This window comes from Phalacrocorax aristotelis, chromosome 6 (genome assembly GCF_949628215.1).
Source record: "Phalacrocorax aristotelis chromosome 6, bGulAri2.1, whole genome shotgun sequence".
Lineage (NCBI taxonomy): Eukaryota > Metazoa > Chordata > Aves > Suliformes > Phalacrocoracidae > Phalacrocorax > Phalacrocorax aristotelis.
This window is the reverse complement of record NC_134281.1, coordinates 38,748,813-38,772,790: the sequence shown is the minus strand read 5'-3', so window position 1 is coordinate 38,772,790 and position 23,978 is coordinate 38,748,813. Positions and strand designations below refer to the sequence as shown.

Below are 23,978 nucleotides of genomic sequence, written 5' to 3'. Positions count from 1 at the left end.
AGAAAAAAACCAAAAGCTCTTCCTTAAGGTCTTTTCTGTTATTTGGTGCACGTTGAGAAAAACTGAGAACCAGGCTACAATGCTTTAGCATTACTCTTATCCCAAGGTGGCCAGAAGAACTACTCAATGGGTTATTAATTATCCAAACTTTGGCAATCAGAAGCTGTGCCAGCTAGTCACTTTCTATGCAATTAGTGATGCAATCTTTAAGTTATATTGATACTTTACCAAAAATATTCTCTGAATTATTAAAACAATGTCATTATAGCAATAATTTGGGTCTAGATTTGCACTGAGCAACTAATCTATTTCTGAACTTCATTTGGAATAAATATAATAAGAGTGTCACTGTCTCTTTAACTTCCCACAAGAACCCCTTACAGACAGAGATGTGAAACCTCATGTCTTATTCACAGTGCATGAGTAATAAAGTTATGTGAATGGATTTCATACTCACTCATTGGGGGTGTCTTTCTGACCACAGAACTGCCCATAGCTGTCAGTTGGATAAATCACTTTCCTGGGGTCACCGTGCACCCAAGCTGCAAATATACACATATCTTTGAACATTGTAGTCAAGCATACACGGTTAATAGTTGAAACTGAGCTGCATGAAAATGCATCACCTCTAATGTACCATTTTAATCTTCACTGATCACCACTGAAGAGTATTGATTTGTAGATTTCCTAATGAAAAACTAAAATATAAAACAAACTCAACTGAACTAAGATATGGATGAATCGGTAAGAAAGCAAATGGGTTCACTTTTTACCTTCAAGTCACATATTTCTGGGCTGTATCCAAAATATGACGTAATGGACTTAAAAAATAATGGTTATTAAAAGGGGAAAGAAATGGAGCTAACTATGTAGACAAATTTGAGTGTTCACAGACAGCAACAATGACATTTAAATTAATGGGATTACCTGGGTGTGTGACAGAAATACACAGGGTGTGACTGAAGCTAACAGACTACATTTGCACTAGAATGGAAACAAACTCTCACTTTGTAAATGAAAACATTTCCTGACCTCTCACTTGGCAATTGTGCCATTTTTCAGTTATTAGGTCTGCACCTGACAACTTACATATTATATACTAGCATGAACCATCGTACTGAATGGGAAGAGAGGTTTATATTGAACCTTTAAACTTCTTTTCTTCACTTTGAAGCAGGATTTCTTCTCCAAGCCATTTTCACCTGCACAATTATTTCCCGTTGAGGATCATGTACACACCAGCTATCACTGTTAGTATCATTATTTCTAAGCTGTAGTATGCAGACCAGGCTAAGCTTCCTTCATGACTAGCCAATGACTAGCCTTTGAACTGTTCTGAGTATTAACTGCTGATTTGACCCTAAATAACAGAAATTTAATATATTTTTAAGTATCATCTGAACATAAGATATAATGCCAGACTATCACCACCCTGAGCTGACATCCTAAAATCAGTTTGCTAGAGAATGATTAGAAAAGACCATTGATCTTCTCCCTAATATTTCCTTGTGCTTGTATTATGTGGAAAAGATTACAGGTATTACAAAGAGTTTAGTCCCAACCCACCCCCTCTTGCACTATATCAGAATGTCAGGAGCCCACTTAGCATACATTTTAGGCTTTGATCTATGCAAACCACCTTGAACTTGCTTCTCTGCAATTACCCCATTTTCTCTCAACTTTGTGACATTACATCTAGTCGTTTGTGAAACTGTCATTTTCCTCAAGGTCACTTTGGTAAGAATAACAGCACTTAACCGTAATGATATGTGCTGTAGAGACAGAACCTATATAAGATCTTAGAGCAGCAGACTGCAAATTTATTGAAATGTTTGGGACAGATGCACAACATATCTCCAACGACTTGCAAATAGTTACAGAGAATCTGTAAAGCTACCTTTCACCTGGAATGGTTTTATGTTACCAAAATGAATCTGCTAGTTCTTTTTAACCTGTGTTAGTTTTCTTGTGTTTTGGAGTTTGTCAATTAACCTGCTGCTCGGCATCAAACACTTTCTGAACATTCTGCATTTCAGATGAACTGTTGTGATGCTCAGAGAAAACTAAAGTGCTTCACTAGTGTTAAACCCCATTTATTTTTTCAGTTTTTAGCTTCCACTTACTTATTTCAGCAGCGTTACTTAATAGGAACATTTAGGAGTCATGAACTGTCTCTTAGGAATTCCTATAGTCAGTTGATAATTCTTATGTGCACATGACATTAGAAAGCAGACAGCTCTCTGGTGATTGCAATGAGTCTGTTGGTTATGCCACATACACTTTCTTCCATCGTGACTCTGACAAGAGGGAGTTTTTCTTTCTACTTTACTATGGGCTTGCTTTTCATACATGCAAAAGCCTGGTCCCAAATGGATCAAGCTCCTACATAGACCTGAAAAACCTTTCAGGCCTTACTTGATTCATGTTAGATGACTGTAATACACCGGTGTTTTCCCAGCCTCAAAATTAGTTTTTTTAAATTAGTTTGGCACATTATTAAAGGGACTTATTTTTCACATTTGACTGTATCTTTGCTTTAACACCAGCAAAATAGGTAGCAGTAGAGATAAGCCCCACCATGCCAAATTCAAAGTACCGATGAAATATTTGTAGCAAGACTTGTATCTGCTTCATATAGATACTTTGGAAGTAGTTGCTACTGCCAACAATATCCCTTTCCTAAGAAGCGTATTAAACCTGTAACTATTTTTCGCTCCCCAGACAAACTTGGGAGAAAGGAGATAAACACAGCAACATAACATTGGTTGGGGTTTTTTGCTATCTCAGTCTTATTTAGGAACTTTCCATAAGAGGGGCCCATATGACCCAGCCTTACTTCCTTCAGCCTTTTTGTGTGGACTAACACAGCCAAAAAGAATAAAACTCAGCTCATCAAATGGGCAGGGCAGTGTGTTCTCCTCACATTCTTTTTAGTTCTAATACAAAGTCTGCTGAAATATTTCAGAAGACTCTCTTGGTTTCACTGGGTTTGTATCAATCCTTGGTCTCAAATTTAATCACACATCCTTTGCAGGATGTTTCTCAATTATTAGTAGAAATTAGCAGAGTATAAACAATAGAACACACTGCTCACTGCTGAACAGAATTTCTGTTCAGACTGTACCTGCTTTGCCATTATCGAATTGTCTAAAACTACTCCTGCTTGGCAGTAGTTGTCCTGTGTGCCTAAGTCTTCAGTTGTGTTTTTAACAGAACAGTATTAAAAAGAATCAGCTTTTAAAAAGTAGGTTTAGCACACTTTGTGGAATTCCATCACCGTGATCAGCTGCTGGATGGATGGAGGAAGACGCCTCTCAGCTAAATTCCCAAATGAAACAAAAAATAATTGGGTCTGATTTACAACATATACATTTAGCATTTAATTAACTCTGCAGCAGAAAAAGAAGGGAAATGACCAACAGAAGAGAAAATCTGCAGCTTCTTTCATTGCCTGTTCCAGGGCTAACCATCAAGATGAATAAACTTAATCCTCTGTCACCTTCTTTGCAAACTTAGAGCAATGACAGTGAAAGAATCCATGTGATAAATACACAATTTTTCTGGCCTAGTCAGTGAAGAGTAAGTACCTAACTCAACAGTTCTCACTAAGTGAAGAAAGTTATCATAAGAACTAGCGTGACAGAAAAGCACTATGTTTTGCATGTTGTGCTGCACTATTGGTGACTCACTATCAAGCACTAAATGAAAAGGAATCCAGTCACATAAACTTTTTATTCCAGCATGCTATGATGCTCATAGGTTGCAGTCTGAGTGCTGCCACAAGCATCTGGGCTAAAAAAGAAAATTAAAGAACAGCTGAACCATAATATACAGTTGACTCAGCCCTCAGAGCAGCAATGTGACATCCTATGACACTGGTATAGCATTTTCAAGAGGCCTGCAGTTATGTCAGTCATTTTATTGATGTGGAGCCAGCACACATGAACAGTACCAAAAATGTCTTTCACTAAATGTCTATCAGACACACTTCTTTTTTTTCTGTGCTCTATGGGCTATGTCAGTGGTTGTAAAGGCTGGAAAGCTCCCTGTCAAGGAGAAAATGCAGAACATTGCAGAACAATGGCATCCTGTGATACTTAAAAATGAACTGCAAATATGTTTATACTATCTGTCTCATTCCCTCTACTGTGTATTTTTGAACGGGCAGTCTTTCATATAATTATTTTGCTTCCCTTAAAGGTATATTTTTAATGTTTTAATGCATGGAGGAACTGACCTGCCAAATTGTTCTTATGGCTTTTTAACACAAGCAATTTACTAATGTGTTCAAACAGGTTACAGAACACATGATACAGAATTTGTAAATTCCTGTTGATAGCATTGGTATTGTATAAACATCCCTTGGAATATAGAACAAGAGTTACCACTTTGATTTAACCTGTCCTTTGGAATGTGAGGCTCTTTTCTAAGATAATGTATTTGCTGCCTTTTATGTGCACTCTTCTGAATTAAAATAATCTTAAATTAAGAGGCTAAACATTTGTAAAGTATCACCCAGCATAAGCCCAGTGTCTCTGAAATAAACATGAAGAGTTAAGTCAGTTTGACAGGAAGGAAAATTACACAGAATGTTAAATTAGCACTGTTAGTTCATCTGTAAAGTTAAAAGAATGATAAGAAAGTAAATCATAGAATAACTATTTCTATTCAGTACTGTCACTCAACACCAGCCATCACTGAAGCAGAACTGAGAAAGGCTAGTATCAAAAATCACAGAATCACAGAATGGTAGGGGTGGGTAGGGATCCCTGGAGATCACCTCGTCCAATCCCCCTGATTTAGCAGGCACACCTAAAGCATGGGGCACAGGAACACGTCCAGGTGGGTTTTCAATGTCTCCAGGGAAGGAGACTCCACAACCTCCCTGGGCAGCCTGTGCCACTGCTCTGTCACCCTCACAGGAAAGAAGGTTTTTCTCATGTTTAGGTGGAACTTCCTGTGTTCCAACTTGTGCCCATTGCCCCTTGTGCTGTCAGTGGGCGCTACCGAAAAGAGCCTAGTCCCATCATCCTGACACCCACCCTTTAGATATTTAAAGGTATTGATGAAATCCCCCCCTCAGTCGTCTCTTCTCCAGGCTGAACAAACCCAGGTGTCTCAGCCTTTCCGCATAAGGGAGATGCTCCAGTCCCCTGATCATCTTGGCAGCTCTCTGCTGGACTTGCTCAAGCAGTTCTGCATCCTTCTTAAACTGGGGGGCCCAGAACTGGACACAGTACTCCAAATGTGGTCTCACTAGGGCAGAGTAGAGGGGAGGATAACCTCCCTCGACCTGCTGGCCACACTCCTTTTAATGCACCCCAGGATACCCTTGGCCTTCTGGGCCACAAGGGCACGTTGCTGGCTCAGGGTCAGCCTGCTGTCCACCAGCACTCCCAGGTCCTTCTCAACAGAGCCACTTTCCAGTAATTCAGCCCCCAGCCTGTACTGGTGCATGGGGTTGTTCCTCCCCAGGTGCACTTGCTCTTGTTGAATTTCATCAAGTTCCCCTCGGCCCAGCTCTCCAGCCTGTCCAGGTCTTGTTGGACGGCAGCACAGCCTTCCGGTGTACCAGCCACTCCTCCCAGCTTGGTATCATCAGCAAACTTGCTGAGGTTACCCTCTATCCCTTCATTCAGGTCATTGATGAATATGTTGAACAGGACTGATAATCTTTTGGTTTCGTCTTTCAAGGAGAATTGATCATCTTTTACTCAGACTACATTTCAGCCCCCTTGAAACAAAAAAATTCTACCCCACTGAAACAGACACACATATAGCTGAAGCCTATGTGAGCTATACATACAATACTGAGGGAAAAATTTGACTCAGATTTTCAGTCATAGCACTTTTGTGCTGAAGCTGTATTTATTGCTTACTTCTCAAGCCAAATTAAACAGGGATCCAGGTGGTATTCACACATATTCAAGAAATTGTGGAAATCTTTTTTTTTCTGTAATAAGGCATAATTCATGACCTACGGATTGATTTATCATCTATTTTCTCTTAATGTGAACTTCTTTGACTCTCATGTATTTTGTACAGGGCTGGCCCCTGGAATTGTACCAAAGCTGATCTCATCTTTTACTCAGAAATAACTCAGAGTAAAAAAAATAGTTAAAGCACAGTATAAGCAAAGCTGAAAAGCAGGGATCACATGGATCTGGATTTGGAGCTGAACTAAAAGTTTCTAGATTGAAAATTCAAATCTTCTCCATAAGAAAGGTAGGAAAAAAAAACCCCAGCTATCCATTCAGTATCTGGTTCCAGGAACAGGTTATAATGGTAACCAATATTTCATAAGGTTTGCAAGAGAAGGCTGTTCAGACACCTTGTGTCCAGTAGGAAACCACTGCATATGCAGAGCAGGGAGTATGACCTGTCTCACACCACAGTAACCACATTGTCCAAGATTAAAGACATGAAGAAGTGAGGAACTGGCCAGTCCTCTTCTGCTGCTATCTACTTCTGCAGCATCTAACATATGGGGTTCTTTGGAAACTGCACATACAATGATGACATAAAGTTCTAGCCAAAAAATTAAGGAGATTTATATAGTGCTGGAAAGACAGCCAAGATCTGGCAGCACAAGAATACTGTACAGCTAGAAACTGCCAATGCTCTCTTACCCTTTTTGTCCAGGTAGCAGGACTTCAGAATACTGCCTGTCTGCACGGTGGCAGGTGACCAGAGCATTTGTATGCTCAAGAAAACAATAAACGTTCCTCTGATCTGAGTCGAGCTTCTTCAGTTCTGGCTTTATGATTGAGCGGTGACAGAAGGAGAGAGCAGAACACCAATGAAGAATCAACCAGATAGGAAGAGGAGGACAACAGCACAGACGTCAGAGGGATGTCCTTCAGACACGGCATACTCCCAGCACCAAGTGGGAGGCATGGCAGGTCTGCAACAGCTCTGCACAGTTCAGCAGCTACTGTGGCTTCTTAGGACTAACAATTTACCTCCTTTTCTCAGTCTATTCCAGAGCAGTAGCAGTAAGATGAGATACATATTGCATGTATATTCTAGTAAGTGCCTCTCCAATCTCCTATAACTGGGAGTGGCATGACTATTTCTCCTCCAAATACTTTCCTAAGTCAAATGAACATGTGTCGATTTGTATTTAAGCAAAGTGGGAACAATGCATTTAGGCCATAAGAGCAAGAAGATGCAGGACCCAAACAGTAGCCAGAACTGTGACGAGAGAGTGTATGCACAATTTTGCATGCACCGAATCCAGTAGTGGCTACAAAAGAAAGAGATGCTGAACTTATCTCCACACAGATGTCACTGAGTTAACTTAAGCATCACAATCACAGACACTGGCCTTGTGAAAAAATTGTCAAAGGACTGCATTTCAAGTCAGTCTGAAGATTGTACAGTCAGATTGTACAATTTTGTCATGCAGTACAGTTAGGGATCCAGAGCCAATTCCGAAGAAAATCCTATAGCTGCTGTAATCTCTAGAAGTATGCCATAAAACCAAGTACAGCTTGAACAGCTTCTGAATTCACTTTTTGCTCTGTCCACTGTTTTTACATTCATAGATCTCAAGTTATCGTTCATTTTTGGGAAACAGAGGCTCAAAGAGATTAGACAAGAAAAACCAAAGAGTTTTGAGAAGAAGTTATTTCTTCCACCTGCAGGTATCATCAGCCATCTGTTACCCTGGTGTTTGCTTCCTAGTGCGGGCTTCGCACTTCCTTGCAAAGGTCCTCCATGCCTCTCATTTGCTGGTATACACCATTTGCTTCCTCATCTCTCTGCCTTCCTGAAGACATAAAGGTTCATTACAGGGCAGTAAGTGCAGGTGAATAAGGGAAAAAAAAGGTACACACAGAGAATTCCTAGTGCTCGAGAGACAACAGACATTTTGGAATGTTCTCAGTGCTCAGCTACTAGAGGCAAGGTGAGAGGATACAGCTCAGCATTGTGGCTTGGAGGACGTCATGCTACTGTACAATTCAGTGTGAGGACAGCATATTCTCTCAGTTATTGGAATCACCTAGGCTAAAGCAGTCTTGCTTACAGTCATCTTTTCATGCTACAGACAGCTTTTCACAGAATGGGTGGGGTTGGAAGGGACCTCTGGTGACCATCTCGTTCAAAACCCCTGCTCAGGCAGGGTCACCTAGAACAGGTTGCCCAGGACCACATCCAGACAGCTTTTGAATATCCCCAAGGATGGAGACTGCACAACCTTTTCTCTCTACAGAAAAGAAAATGGTATTACAAAATTATGAAGAAAACTAATGGCTTTTCTTCTATGTAAGGCAGGGCCAAAACAATCTTTTACAAGCAAACTGGAAGAGCTCAGACAGACATGCAGGTACACAGTAAGTACACTTTTACAGCATCATTTGTCCTTTCACACACAGGCATTCATACAATTGTCTCACACAAAATAAAATGGCTACTCTTAATGAATATTCTGATGTGCAAATATCTCTGGATCCCACAATAAATGAAATAATTTCTCTTCTCCTTTTACTGCTCACATAGGTTCTTTCAGTAATATTTTACAAAACAAAAAGCATCTTAAAACCAAAGTGTTTCTCTCTATCTTTTGCTGTCAGATTAACGACAAGTGAAAGAGAATTTTTTCCACCACAGTTACTTTATAAGTGCAAAATTATCAAAACACATCATTTTTACTTGAACACACTTGATTTTGAGTTTTTCATCAGTAAACACATGGTTTTGAACTTCTCCCTAATTACAATAGATGCTGAATGTTAATTCATTATTTGCTTCTAGGCAAGGCATTGTTTATTGATTGGGAAGCTTTACACAGATATAAGCAAAAGGGACATCTCAGTTAAAAATTCTAACGTTCACAAAGTTGCTTCCCCTGTGTATGAGAATGCACTGCTATACCTGTGTTTACTTACCCACAATTCCTAATGCAATGTAACCCAGAATGACGACTATGAAGATCACACAGCAAATAACGTCTGTACAGTGCCTATGGACAAAAAGAAACACTTTTTAAAAATAAGGTCTCTGATATGACACTTTGAAAACACTGAGCATTATAGGGTATTTTAACACCTGAATGAGATGTTTGCATCTGCACTTAGTAGAAGTCTTACTCACAAAATCACGTTTGAGGTGCAAGGCCCTGCCTTCACAGCAAGACTAGCAAATAAATGTGTATGCCTTTTGCATTGTAAACAGCAATAAGAACATATTGAGGAAGAGCTTTAAATATTCTTAAAACAAATAATAAATTGAATCCATGAGATCACTTATGGTATAAGCTACTACAGGACATGCCTCAGCATGCCCCTAAAGCTGGTATCAAATATTGCAAACAATGTGATGAAATAAACTTACCTATATTATAAATAGCTTATGAATGGAAAAATAACAGCATGAAATGAAAAAAAAAAGCCTATATGCAACTACCCCTGATCTCTCCCCCCTACTCCATCGTTGTGAGACCACATTTGGAGTACTGTGTCCAGTTCTGGGCCCCCCAGTTCAAGAAGGATGCAGAACTGCTTGAGCAAGTCCAGCAGAGAGCTGCCAAGATGATCAGGGGACTGGAGCATCTCCCTTATGCGGAAAGGCTGAGACACCTGGGTTTGTTCAGCCTGGAGAAGAGACGACTGAGGGGGGGATTTCATCAATACCTTTAAATATCTAAAGGGTGGGTGTCAGGATGATGGGACTAGGCTCTTTTCGGTAGCGCCCACTGACAGCACAAGGGGCAATGGGCACAAGTTGGAACACAGGAAGTTCCACCTAAACATGAGAAAAACCTTCTTTCCTGTGAGGGTGACAGAGCAGTGGCACAGGCTGCCCAGGGAGGTTGTGGAGTCTCCTTCCCTGGAGACATTGAAAACCCACCTGGATGTGTTCCTGTGCCCCATGCTTTAGGTGTGCCTGCTAAATCAGGGGGATTGGACGAGGTGATCTCCAGGGATCCCTACCCACCCCTACCATTCTGTGATTCTTTACAAAATTCTGACTCAGCTGCTTGACCTCATTTAATGCAACCAAAATATGCTCTAAGGAGAGGACAAAAGAAGCCCAACATATTGTGGAGAGCCATACCTTCTTTTACAGAGAAGCGATCAAAAGAACAGCACTCTCCAGTCTGAAAACTGAGCCAGTGAGTAAACTGTGAGTATTCAATTAAACTACTGTCTTCTACTTATTGGTCTGCATATTAAGTTCATGCAAGCAGATGAGTGGAGATGTGGACCACCAGACTAATTTTTCTCCAGTGTCTGACCTTGATCAGAGCAGTTCCAGGAGTGTAATTAACGTTAAGTATGACACTCCCAAGCCAGCAGGAGAAGGTCAGTACACACTTGTGGAGACTATCAACTGAGGGCTTGGGCTGGGGTCAGCAGTTCTCTCCTTCACAAGCCCTTGTTTCTAAAGATGTATGGAAGCAAAATAGTTACCATCTTGCAGGCCTTTGCAGGCCTCACTGGTTAAGAAACATTTGCAGCTAATGGTCTTGCCAGGATTTAATTAACAAAGGAGTGCATTACTCATAAAACGGTGTGCTGCCTAGAGCCTCCTTATCTGAAGGATTTCAATCACTGCTGTTGTTTACCATGTCTGCTTACCTGACACAGTGTTGGTGAAGAACAGGTGGTATAACTTAGAGGTGTATGAACTGTAACCACCCCATCTGGGCAGGGCTCATGTCTGCAGAGCCTGTTGGTACTGCCCTGGGCTGTCCCCACAGCTGTAGTAACAAAGTGCTGCTGTTCTGACCGGATCCAAATCCTGTTCCACTTTTTCATGACAGCTAAGTGAGCAATAATCACCCCAGGAAAGCTAAGACATGCTTCAAGTTAAACTAAAGGACTACCTTCATAAAATGAGCAATGTTCATCTCTGCTTGTGAGTCCATGGAAGGATGGATGTGGATGCAAGCAAAATCTTGCCAGTAAAAGAAATCTTAGAATCCAAACTCCAACTGATACAAAGTCATTCTTAGCATCTACCATTCTTTCCATTTTCCTATCTATGCTTCCTCTTACAGAGAGCTGTTATACTTTAGCATAAAGGAGATAAAGATGGCAGATCTTTTAAACAGTTGGAGAACTTGAAAAATGTTTCCACGTTTGGAAAAGGAATGAAAAATCCTGTACACTTCTCCAGAGAGACAGAGTTGTAACATCTCACTGAAATAAATTTTTAGTGAGGCCAAAGTGGTACAGGATTCAAGGTCAATATGACAGTAATCTAAGAAAGGAAAACTGCTTAAAGTAGAAAAAAGCGATGCTAAAAGAATGCTGCTCATTTTCCCAGCCTCCTTTCAGAAGCAGTTCTGACACTGCTCAAGCTTGGCTCTCACTCCATCAGAGCAGTTTTTAAGAGGTAAAATATTTAATTCAAGATGTCTCAGGAGAAATACGGCACCATAAATACTTTAATTACAACTCCTATAGTCTCAAAAACCTTTTCCAGCCCAAGTCTCACAGGTCTCATTTTATGATACCTAAATGCAATTAAAGGTTATACCCATTTGTGCTAAAGCTTCCTTTTAAAGTTTTGCAGAGGCACCATGAACAAGTACCCATAAACACTTCAACAGAATGCAGGATTTTCTGTTCTTTGTAATACACAAACTTCTGTACAATACCTAGTAAAACTCACTGTTGCCAAGGATTGCTGTTATATAAATATTTTAAAAATATATAAGAAGTACATAAATCCTCTTTTGGGTGGCTTCAGAAAAAATTAAAATAGTTCATACAGACTAATTGTTGTTCATACAAAATAATTTATTTTACTAGATACTACAGGTGAAACCCTGGCTCAATTTAACATCAGTGTTAGCTCAAGTAGCTCACTTTCAGTGAGATTGTAATATTACCTCATAAACACAAGTCTCCACAGGAGAGGAAAAAAATGTAAAACATCTTAAATGAATACATTAAAATAATTCTGTAAAGATACAGGGCTATACTGTGAAGATTCTGTGAGTTTCCAAAGTTGCAGGGGCTGAAACGATGGGAATTGCCTCTTCCTAAACAGGAGATATTGGAAGTCCACGCTTATTGCTCAAACCTAATCAGAAATTACCCAGCCATGCTTTGACTGAAAACAGATTTTATATGAATTTTTTCAAACTAAGGTGGCAATCTGTTATGGCAAATCTGCTTTTTCAGTTTGCTTCAGGCTAATGAGGCAGAGCAAAATCACTCAGGAGACTGAACTGTTAAACTGAACCTAAGGAAGATAGATTAATGGAAATATGATTATGAGAGTAGGAACTGAGAACACTGCTTATCATACAGGCTCTATAATCTTTCTTACTGATAGCGCTATCATACTTTTATATAATAATTATGCGTAAACATTCAAAGATTAATGAGAAAAAGCACTTTACATTTCTTACGGGATAGATGACGGAAACATTAAAAATGCCTTTGCTCATAGCCAGTATTGGAAATTTTGATGGGTTTCAGTACTTTTTAGATAACCAAGATCCATAATCTGAACTAAAACACAGTGAGTCTGTGTATTTGAACACAGGAGTTTCCATAGAGATAAATTGCTGATAAAAGCATCAGATTCATCATTTTCAGGTGACGTAATAAAAGACCTTCATTTGGTTAAGTGCACAGTTCAGGCTCCCACATCACATTTTACTGCTTACTGCTGTCACTTAGTGTAATTTATGCAGCCTGAATTGCTTTCCACCATCTCTCAGAAACATACTGGCTCTTGGCTTCTCTTGCTGTGTTACATGTGGCAGTGCATGCAAACAATACTTTGTGCATGTGTAATGGCATCCTAGCAAATAAATTAATGCAAAGATAAAATCATCCACAGAGTATTAGTGCATAAAAGCCATTTATTCACTGACAGTTCATGCGCTTAATCGTTAATGACTGACTAGAACGTGTCTCTGTTTGGCAGTTTCATGCCCAATCTGTCACAAGTGCAATTTCGCTCAAGATGCTGCACTAGCAAGAAGCTACGACGTTTATTAGTTAAACAGCACTAGCAATATATTAGCACCTACAAACAGCCTTGAGTCCGGCACTGTGCAGCCACAGAGCAAAACAAGGCTCAAGATGTTCACAGCCTGAGTTCCAGGTTATCACTTTCAACCCTGCTGACAAATTAAGGTGACCACAAATGTGCTCACTTCTGAGTTCCTCCTCCCTGCTTGACTAACAGCTTCTGTTTTGAGACTTCCCTAAATCATGTGTCAAGGCGATGTTATACTATGCCAGACAATGTCACAAATAGCTCTTGACTGGGGCTGAACTGATAAGCAAGATCTGTTGTACAAATGGGTATTTCTATCAGCACAGTGACATTGAGGGCAACAATCTGCACAGCTGAAAAAATTGCGCGAGGCACCCATAAACTAAATGTTTGCAGAGAAAGTTCCTTTCAAAATCCCCCATGAATTGCCACTTCTACTGTGGAGGCCAAAATGGCATAGAAAAAGATATTTATCCAAGTTTTCACCGCAAGCTGTTTTCCATCAACTTAAATTCTGCATTTTCTTAATGAGTACATCTGATCTGCACTGACCCGCACAGATCTACTAAGTTGATATGTCTTAGTTACAGTCACCATGCTTAAGGAAGTATTGTTTAGTTCTGGAGAACTCAAATTCCAGTATCTGCAAATAAGCAACATCTGTAGAGACTGTATGCCCCAAACCAGAAACACAAAACAAGACCTCAGAGAAAAATGTAGGTTTCCCCACTCATATTAATGAGTGCATGGCACTTCATGTTGATATAGATAACAACATGTAATAAAACATATTTGGACTAATAAAACACCAGTAGCAAGAAAAATAATTTTATATTCTACCACCATTTACCTATGGTAGACTCTTAGCGTAATCTAAGTAACTTCTTTAGCAGGCTATTTAGTTTATAGGCACAAAGGATAATTTAAATGTCAAAATTGTTTATTATGTCAATATTGACCACAGTATCAAGTGATGTGCCATGTAGATATCTATGAGTGACACATTTATATTTGTGAGAAGGTAAAGTTTGTATTGCTGGCTAAGGCCAGGAATTTTTATTAGTTTTTTTTCAAACTCTTGAAGAAGATAGCTAAATGGTTATGGAAACTTACTGATATTCAATTTGCATGGGAACCCATTAACTACATTTTCTAATCACAGAGGAAAAGGTGATCTTTGTCTTAACAAGAACACTGAATTTCTAAAAAGATGCTGAATAATTAAAGATAGTCCAGGATATGTCAGGAGTTTTTAAAACATAACAAGAAAAAAAATCTATACTGTGTCTAACCAGCAAGAGGAATATGATAAAAACCCAAGAAACTACATAGAGGAGGGAGAAAAATAACAAGGGGCAAGGGAAAGAGCTAAGACAAACTGTGAAATTGGAGATAAGTCAGAAGTGTGATTTACTAATCTGATTTTGTCAAAGCAGTTTAGAAAAATATGCTATGATTGTGTTGACTGTATAAAATCCCCTACCGGAATTTAGAGAAAATCTAAATAGAGGAAGACAGTTCATTTTATGCCTGAAGTAGTATGCATTAAGAAAAAGAAGAAGCTTGTTTTCCCATCTATATGATGGTACCTGACTGATTTATCCACAAACATATTTAAGATCTTATGATGACGCTGGTGGAAGAAATGCTTTTTTATTCTTAAAGAAGCATAAGACATTCTATCTGAATTCATTATGAATCCTTAACTTCACAAGCCTTCCCTACAACGTTCACCCCTTCATCTGGCATTGGCATGAAATACTGACACCGTTCAACAAAGCCCCCTTGTCACGTGACACATCCGCCTGAAGTCCAGTATGAGAGACCATTCCAGTGCCAACAGGAGGCGGGGAGAGAGCAACAGAGAGACAGCTTTAGGGTTGTGACACTAGGCAAGTGTTCATACATTTGGAAACTGAGAGGCACGCAACTTAGTTCCTAGGGGTGAACCTCTGGGGACAGGGAAAAAAGGCTTGGAGGAAATTTCTGCCTTTGAGGAATCAGAGAGAGCTTAGACTTAAAATACAATGTGCTAGATTTTGTCTCATATGAATTCAGTTAAACTGGTCATCAGATCTGGTGTGAGGAAGGTATACATCTCCAGCTCAGCCTGACAGGGAACACCAGGCGTGTCTATTTTCCTCTAGAACGTTGTCTCCCAAAACTACTGTTACATCATTTTGAGCCAAGAACTGCAATCCACTGCTCCAACCTGTAAGCTTACTCACTTGGTAGATTGTAGGGGAATAGACAGGGATCGGCGACCGGAAGATCACGGGATGTGACGGAAAGATAGACTCCTCCCCATAGGAGTGGCAGGAACAGGAAGCGCAAGAGCTATATAAGCGTGTGACGCAGTTAAATAAATGGACATTTTGTATCCATCATATTGATGTCTGTGCATCACTGTCCCCAGGGTGGGTAGAGCCCTGTGTCCCGGAGATGCGGCCCAAGATAAGTTCTCCCACAGAAGCATACAGCAACAGTAGATAGAATATATAAAACCTTAAAAGTATTTTCTGGTAGTAATGCACATAGATGAACACTTAATAACATCCCTAAACTATCACTTAAATTCATTCCTATACACGGTGCATACAAAGTCTCACTGGCAGTGTCATAAAGATACTTCTCAAATTGGTATCAACTCCCTAAACAAACATTTATTTCTAAAATTATTAGCTTTCAGAAACTAAAAGAAGAAATATATCTTGCATAGATGAGAACAGTGTGTATGTTCAAATGAGAGTACTACAAGGCTGCAGTGTTCTTCTCTGTCATAAATTTTCTGCCGAGAAAGATAAAATTGAAAAATAACTTGTGGTTCTCTAATTTATTCTTCTCACTAAGGATAGTAAATGCTAGTTTAGAACTTATTCTCTATGTTACACTTACATCTGGAAAAACACTGATAAATTGCCTATGATTTCTTAGATTCTTTCTAAGCAATTTCACTCTACTTGTAAACTACTGAACCTTCTTAATTTCTTTCTATGACAAGCTCACTGTGCTGGTTTTGGCTGAGAAGGGGTTAATTCTCCTCACTGTGGGGGTCGGCTACCTTTCCAGCTTCCCGCGCTCTGCCGCGTGGCGGGGGGGGCTGGGAGGGGCAGGGCCATGGTGGGGGCGGCTGACCCCGACCGGCCAATGGCAGGTTCATTCCATACCATGTGACACCATGACCAATATATTGAGGGGGGGCAGTGGCAGCGGGGAGGCGGCGCGGCGCCGGGTCGGCGGGCGGCTGCGGCGCGTGCGGTTCGTTTCGGCGGTCCGTTCCCCCTCTCCCCTCCCTTCCCGCCCCCCCCCCCCCCCGCCCCCCCGGGGCTTTGCGCCTCTCGTTGTTCTCCTTTACATTGCATTTCTACTGTTGTTTCTTTTAATTTTAATTATTAAACTGTTCTTATCCCAACCCACGAGCGTTACCCTTCTGATTCTCTCCCCCATCTACCGGTGGGGGAGTGAGCGAGCGGCTGTGTGGGGCTGAGCTGCCGCTAAACCACGACAGTCCTTTTGGCGCCCAACGTGGGGCTCAAGGGTTGGAGATAACAACAGCTGCTGGTCACAGCACCATGTTGTCCTTTTTGCAGTTGGTGTTAAAAATCGGTGTTGGTTTGTTGAGTCTGCTGTGATTAGTAATGTTTTGCCTACAAGATTTGTTATATAAACACTCGTTTTCAGCTTTATCTGGTATTTGGGGTTTTTGCTGAAACCGTTACTGTACTTCGGATACCACCTTGTTGAGGCAATTAGCAATTATACCTCCTCCTCTGAGAGATTTTATATGGAGGAAATACAGAATAATACCGTTGCAACTTTGTTCTATGATGTCTGTGCCTTTGTTACAACAACGTTTTTGTATCTTGAACATCCTTGGGTGGTTAAGGTGCACTTATTGTTAGTTTTTGGGCATGTTGTTTTGGTTTTGACTAAGCAATTAAGAATATCACCCAGAAATCTGCCCCGAGGCTTGATAGTTACGAGTGGCAGGGCATGTGGGATAGCATGGGCAAATACCTAGGGCAGTGGGCACCCCCAGTGTTTTGGAGTTTCACCCCCGAACAAGTGCAGAATCCTAAAAAACTAGTAGAATATTTGGAGAAAGTATGTTGTTACGCTGGGAACTCCAGAGAGACACAGATAACTGCAACATGCTGGGGTCTGGCCCATGCATACCGAGCCCTGCTCAACAGTATTCAGTGCCCCCAGGGGGAAGAGAATGTCTCTGGATTGAAATGCAAAGTGACTGGCACTGTAGACAATCCAGCCCTGACGACAGGCACTGCAGCCACTCAAACCCCCACAACAAGTACCGGAGCTAGCTCAGAAAATAAACCCGTACCAGTATCAGTTGCCCCCATACACAAGACGAAATATTGGAAGCGGACATCAACTCGTTTAGAACGGGATGATGAAGAACCAGGGCCATCGCGGGGAGAGGAGGGAGAAGTAATAAATGAAATAGAGACCACCTGATCCCTGTCCTTAAGTGAGTTGCAAGATATGCGAAAAGATTATAGCTGTCGTTCAGGTGAGCACATTGTCACCTGGCTGCTCCGATGCTGGGATAATGGGGCCAGTAGCCTGGAACTAGAGGGAAAAGAAGCCAAACAATTAGGATCCCTTTCTGGGGAAGGGGGCGTTGACAAAGCAATTGGAAAAAAACCACAAGCCCTCAGCCTCTGGAGGCGACTCCTGTCTGGAGTGAAGGAAAGGTATCCCTTTAAAGAAGATGTTACATATCGCCCAGGAAAATGGACAACTATGGAGAAAGGCATCCAATATCTAAGGGAATTAGCTGTGTTTGAGGTGATTTATGGTGACCCGGACGATCAACGGTCATCCAAAGATCCAGATGAAGCCGAGTGCACACGACCCATGTGGCGGAAGTTTGTACGGAGCGCACCATCTTTGCATGCAAACTCATTGGCAGTGATGTCCTGGAAGGATGACGAGACACCAACGGTGGCAGAGGTGATAAATAGACTCCGGGATTACGACACAAATATCTCTTCCTTGCTTGTCTCTGCTGTGGAGAAACCATCCCAAGAGGTCCAGCAACTCAAAGAAGATCTGTCCTACTCCCCACCTCGACAGAGCAGTGTCTCAGCTGTTAGGAATAAGCGTCCTTTGGCTCAAAGAAGGGGATATACACCACGGGCCACCCTATGGTTCTACCTGCGTGACCACGGAGAGGACATGATGAGGTGGGATGGCAAGCCTACTTCGACCCTACAGGCACAAGTACATGAACTGCAAGGAAGAACAGTCACTCAGGGAGGCTCTTCCAGGAAAGCTGCTGCTCCAGTGTCCAGCAAGCAAGTCCCCAGACAGAGGAGTAGAAGCACAGATTTTATTTCTAAGTGTAATAGAGGGACTCCTGATTCACATTTACAGGAAGTGAGTTGTGACTGCCATGATCAGGACTAGAGGGGCCCTGCCTCCAGCCGGGTGGAGGAAAGGGGTAACCGGGCTTACTGGACTGTGTGGATCCGATGGCCTGGCACGTCCGACCCACAGGAGTATAAAGCTTTAGTGGACACCGGCGCACAGTGCACCTTAATGCCATCAAACTATACAGGGGCAGAACCCATCAGCATTGCTGGAGTGACTGGGGGATCCCAAGAGCTAACTGTATTGGAGGCCGAAGTGAGCCTAACTGGGAATGAGTGGCAGAAGCACCCTATTGTGACTGGCCCAGAGGCTCTGTGCATCCTTGGCCTAGACTGTCTCAGGAGAGGGTATTTCAAGGACCCAAAAGGTTACAAGTGGGCTTTTGGTGTAGCTGCCTTGGAGACGGAGGATATTAAACAGCTGTCTACCTTGCCCGGTCTCTCGAAGGACCCTTCTGTTGTGGGGTTGCTGAAGGTCAAAGAACAACAGGTGCCAATCGCCACCACAACAGTGCACCGGCGGCAATATCGCACCAACCGAGACTCTCTGATCCCCATCCATAAACTCATTCACCAACTGAGGAGCCAAGGAGTCATCAGTAAGACCCACTCACCCATTAACAGTCCCATATGGCCAGTCCGGAAGTCTAATGGAGAGTGGAGACTAACAGTAGACTATCGTGGCCTGAATGAAGTCACTCCACCGTTGAGTGCTGCTGTGCCAGACATGCTAGAACTTCAATACGAACTGGAGTCAAAGGCGGCCAAGTGGTATGCCACAATTGATATTGCTAATGCATTCTTCTCAATCCCTCTGGCAGCAGAGTGCAGGCCACAGTTTGCTTTCACATGGAGGGGCATCCAGTACACCTGGAATCGACTGCCCCAGGGGTGGAAACACAGTCCTACCATTTGCCATGGACTGATTCAGACTGTACTGGAACAGGGAGAAGCTCCAGAACACCTTCAATACATTGATGACATCATTGTGTGGGGCAACACAGCGGAAGAAGTTTTTGAGAAAGGAGAGAAAATAGTCCAAATCCTTCTGAAAGCTGGTTTTGCCATAAAACAAAGTAAGGTGAAGGGACCTGCACGAGAAATCCAGTTCTTAGGAATCAAATGGCAAGATGGTAGTCGTCAGATTCCAATGGACGTGATCAACAAAATAGCAGCCATGTCTCCACCAACTAGCAAAAAGGAAACACAAGCTTTCTTGGGCATTGTGGGTTTTTGGAGAATGCATATTCCACACTACAGTCTGATTGTAAGCCCTCTCTATCAAGTGACCCGGAAAAAGAATGAGTTCAAATGGGGCCCTGAGCAACGACAAGCCTTTGAACAGATTAAACGAGAAATAGTCCATGCAGTAGCTCTTGGGCCAGTCCGGGCAGGACAAGATGTAAAAAATGTGCTCTACACCACAGCCGGGGAGAACGGCCCTACCTGGAGTCTCTGGCAGAAAGCACATGGGGAGACCCGGGGTCGACCCCTAGGGTTTTGGAGTCGGGGATACAGAGGGTCCGAAGCCCGCTATACTCCAACTGAAAAAGAGATATTGGCAGCATATGAAGGGGTTCGAGCTGCTTCAGAAGTGGTTGGTACTGAAGCACAGCTGCTCCTGGCACCCCGACTGCCGGTGCTGGGCTGGATGTTCAAAGGAAACTTCCCCTCTACACACCATGCAACTGATGCTACGTGGAGTAAATGGGTTGCACTGATTACCCAGCGGGCTCGAGTAGGAAACCCCAGTCGCCCAGGAATCTTGGAAGTGATTATGGACTGGCCAGAAGGCAAAGATTTTGGATTATCACCAGAGGAGGAGGTGGCACGTGCTGAAGAAGCACCACTGTATAACAAACTGCCAGAAGATGAGAAGCAATATGCCCTGTTCACCTATGGGTCCTGTCGCCTTGTGGGAAAGCACCGGAGATGGAAGGCTGCTGTATGGAGTCCTACACGACAAGTAGCAGAAACTGCTGAAGGAGAAGGTGAATCGAGCCAGTTTGCAGAGGTAAAGGCCATGCAGCTGGCCTTAGACATCGCTGAACGGGAAAAGTGGCCAGTGCTCTATCTCTATACTGACTCCTGGATGGTTGCAAATGCCTTGTGGGGCTGGCTGCAGCAATGGAAGCAAAGCAACTGGCAGCGCAGAGGCAAACCCATCTGGGCTGTCACATTGTGGCAAGATATTGCTGCCCGGGTAGAGAACCTGGTTGTAAAGGTACTGCATGTGGATGCTCACGTCCCCAAGAGTCGGGCCACTGAAGAACATCGAAACAACCAGCAGGTAGATCAGGCTGCCAACATTGAAGTGGCTGAGGTGGATCTGGACTGGCAGCATAAGGGTGAACTATTTCTAGCTCGGTGGGCCCATGACACCTCAGGCCATCAAGGGAGAGATGCAACATACAGGTGGGCTCGTGATCGAGGGGTGGACTTGACCATGGATGTTATTGCACAGGTTATCCATGAATGTGACACATGCGCTGCAATCAAGCAAGCGAAGCGGGTAAAGCCTCTGTGGTGTGGGGGATGATGGCTGAAATATAAATATGGGGAGGCCTGGCAAATTGACTATATCACACTCCCACAGACCCGCCAAGGCAAGCGCCATGTGCTTACAATGGTAGAAACGACGACTGGCTGGCTGGAAACATATCCTGTCCCCCACGCCACTGCCCGGAACACTATGCTGGGTCTTGAGAAACAAGTCCTGTGGCGACATGGCACCCCAGAGAGAATTGAGTCAGACAACGGGACTCATTTCCGAAATAGCCTCATAGACACCTGGGCCAAAGAGCATGGCATTAAGTGGGTGTATCACATCCCCTATCACGCACCAGCCTCTGGGAAAATTGAATGGTACAATGGACTGTTAAAAACTACACTGAGAGCAATGGGGGGTGGAACATTCAAGCACTGGGATACACATTTAGCAAAAGCCACGTGGTTAGTCAACACGAGGGGATCTGCCAACCGAGCTGGCCCTGCCCAGTCAGAAATCCTACATACTGTGGAAGGGGATAGAGTCCCTGTAGTGCACACAAAAAGTATGCTGGGCAAAACAGTCTGGGTTCTTCCTGCCTCTGGCAAAGGCAAACCCATTCGTGGGATTGCTTTTGATCGAGGACCTGGGTGCACTTGGTGGGTGATGCGGGAGGATGGAGAAATCCAATGTGTGCCTCAAGGGGATTTGATTTTGGGTGAAAACAGTCAATGAACTGAATGGCACAATGTGAACTGCTATATAATACTGTGTGTCACCTCTGTGTTGTATCAATGATATCAGAGTACGAGCCTCCCAACCCATGGAAGATCAACTATGAAACAAGCCGTGCAGCAGTGATGGAACGATGACTGACTCGGTATGCAGCAACCCAACGCCACACACCATCTCTCCCACCCGGAAAGACTGATACAACAGATGGAGCCCAGAGTCATAGACTGGGTGAACTCAATGGACATTTTAATGGACATTTTACAAGGAAGGTCCATGAACTAAGGGAATGATGTCTGTGTATTATGTTAAAGGATGGGAAGGGGAGGGGTGGTGGTTGGTACGGTTGTATTGCATCATATGGGACCTGGGCATGGTGTAAATAGTATGGAATAAGGGGTGGAGAATGTGCTGGTTTTGGCTGAGAAGGGGTTAATTCTCCTCACTGTGGGGGTCAGCTACCTTTCCAGCTTCCCGCGCTCTGCCGCGTGGCGGGGGGGGCTGGGAGGGGCAGGGCCATGGTGGGGGCGGCTGACCCCGACCGGCCAATGGTAGGTTCATTCCATACCATGTGACACCATGACCAATATATTGAGGGGGGGCAGTGGCAGCGGGGAGGCGGCGCGGCATCGGGTCGGCGGGCGACTGCGGCGCGTGCGGTTCGTTTCGGCGGTTTGTTCCCCCTCTCCCCTCCCTTCCCACCCCCCGCCCCCCGGGGCTTTGCGCCTCTCGTTGTTCTCCTTTACATTGCATTTCTACTGTTGTTTCTTTCAATTTTAATTATTAAACTGTTCTTATCCCAACCCACGAGCGATACCCTTCTGATTCTCTCCCCCATCTACCGGTGGGGGAGTGAGCGAGCGGCTGTGTGGGGCTGAGCTGCCGGCTAAACCACGACACTCACCCACCTAGCTAACGAAGGGAAGCCAGTTGATGTAATCTTTTTGGATTTCAGTAAAGCTTTTGATACTGTCTCTCACAGTATCCTGCACAAAATGTCCAGCGTACAGCTGGATAAACACATAATGCACTGGGTGAGCAATTGGCTGATGGGTCAGGCTCAAAGGGTCAGAGTAAATGGGGTTACATCGGGCTGGCGGCCAGGCACTAGTGGGGATCCGCAGGGATCCATTTTAGGGTCAGTACTCTTTAATGTCTTCATAAATTACTTGGATGCAGGACTGGAAGGAATGCTAATTAAGCTTGCTGATGACACAAAATTGGGAGGAGCTGTTGACACTCTCGAGGGCAGAGAGGTCCTGCAAAGAGATCTGGACAAATTAGAGAGTTAGGCAACCACCAACCGTATGATGTTTAACAAGGGCAAGTGCTGGATTTTGCACCTGGGCTACAGCAACCCTGGATGTACATACAGACTGGGGAATGAGACGCTGGAGAGCAGCTCCACAGAGAAGCACCTGGGGGTTCTGGTCAACGGCAACTTGAACATGAGCCAACAATGTGCCCTGGCAGCCAAGAGGGCCATCTTTGTCCTCAGGTACATCAAGCCCTGCATTGCAGCTTGTCAAGGGAGGCAACTGTCCCTCTGTACTCTGCACTGGTGCAGGCTCACTTCAAGTGCTGTGTGCAGTTTTGGGTGCCACAGTATATTAAGGATACAAAGCTACTACAGAGTATCCAGAGGAGGGTCATGAAGTTGGTGAAGGGTTTAGAGGGGAAGCTGTATGAGCCGCTAAAGTCACTTGGTTTGTTCAGCCTGGAGAAGAGGAGACTGAAGGGAGACCTTATTGTAGCCTGCAGCTTCCTCACAAGGGGAGGAGGAAGGGCAGGCGCTGATCTCTTCTCTCTGGTGACCAATGACAGGACCCAAGGGAATGGCAGGAAGCTTGCCAGGGGAAGTTTAGGTTGGATATTTGGATAAGGTTCTTCACCCAGAGTGTGGTGGAGCACTGGAACAGGCTCCCCAGGGAGGTAGTCACGGCACAAAGCCTGACAATATTGAAGAAGCATTTGGACAACATCCTCAGACACATGGTGTGAATTTCGGGATTGTCCTATGCAGGCACAGTAGTTGGACTCAATAATCCTTGCAGGTCCCTCCCAGCTCAGGACAATCTATGATTCTAAGAGGTAACAGACATGTTTTCGTCTGCAGCACTGACTACTAAGTGAAGTGAAGTCAAGCCAGATTGTTCTGGCAGGAGGCTTTGTAACGAAGTAGTATGTTTCAGAACTACTTTTAGGTTAGATACAATCCACTTTTTCAACACATATTTCCACTGTACACTAATGTTTCTATGGAGAACAGAGACAGTCTTGAGCAGTGCAAAATAAGAATTGAAAAGACTGAAAGGACTGCAGTGTGTAGTCATACCAATAAAAAACATCATCTTGATAACATCAGTTTGGATTTTCATGTGTTGGTTGGCTCAGAGTCA

General features: G+C 43.3%; 1 protein-coding gene across 1 annotated transcript in view; it reads right to left on the bottom strand.

Annotated features, from left to right (window-relative positions):
* SLC44A5 (solute carrier family 44 member 5) overlaps positions 1 to 23,978 on the bottom strand; it is a 114,140-nt gene that overhangs the window by 33,412 nt on the left and 56,750 nt on the right. The window contains exons 3-4 of the mRNA XM_075097239.1: positions 8,892 to 8,965; positions 458 to 542 (exon numbers count right to left, since the gene is read on the bottom strand). Coding sequence (XP_074953340.1) covers positions 458 to 542; positions 8,892 to 8,965 — 159 coding nt within the window. The remainder of the gene's footprint in view (positions 1 to 457; positions 543 to 8,891; positions 8,966 to 23,978) is intronic.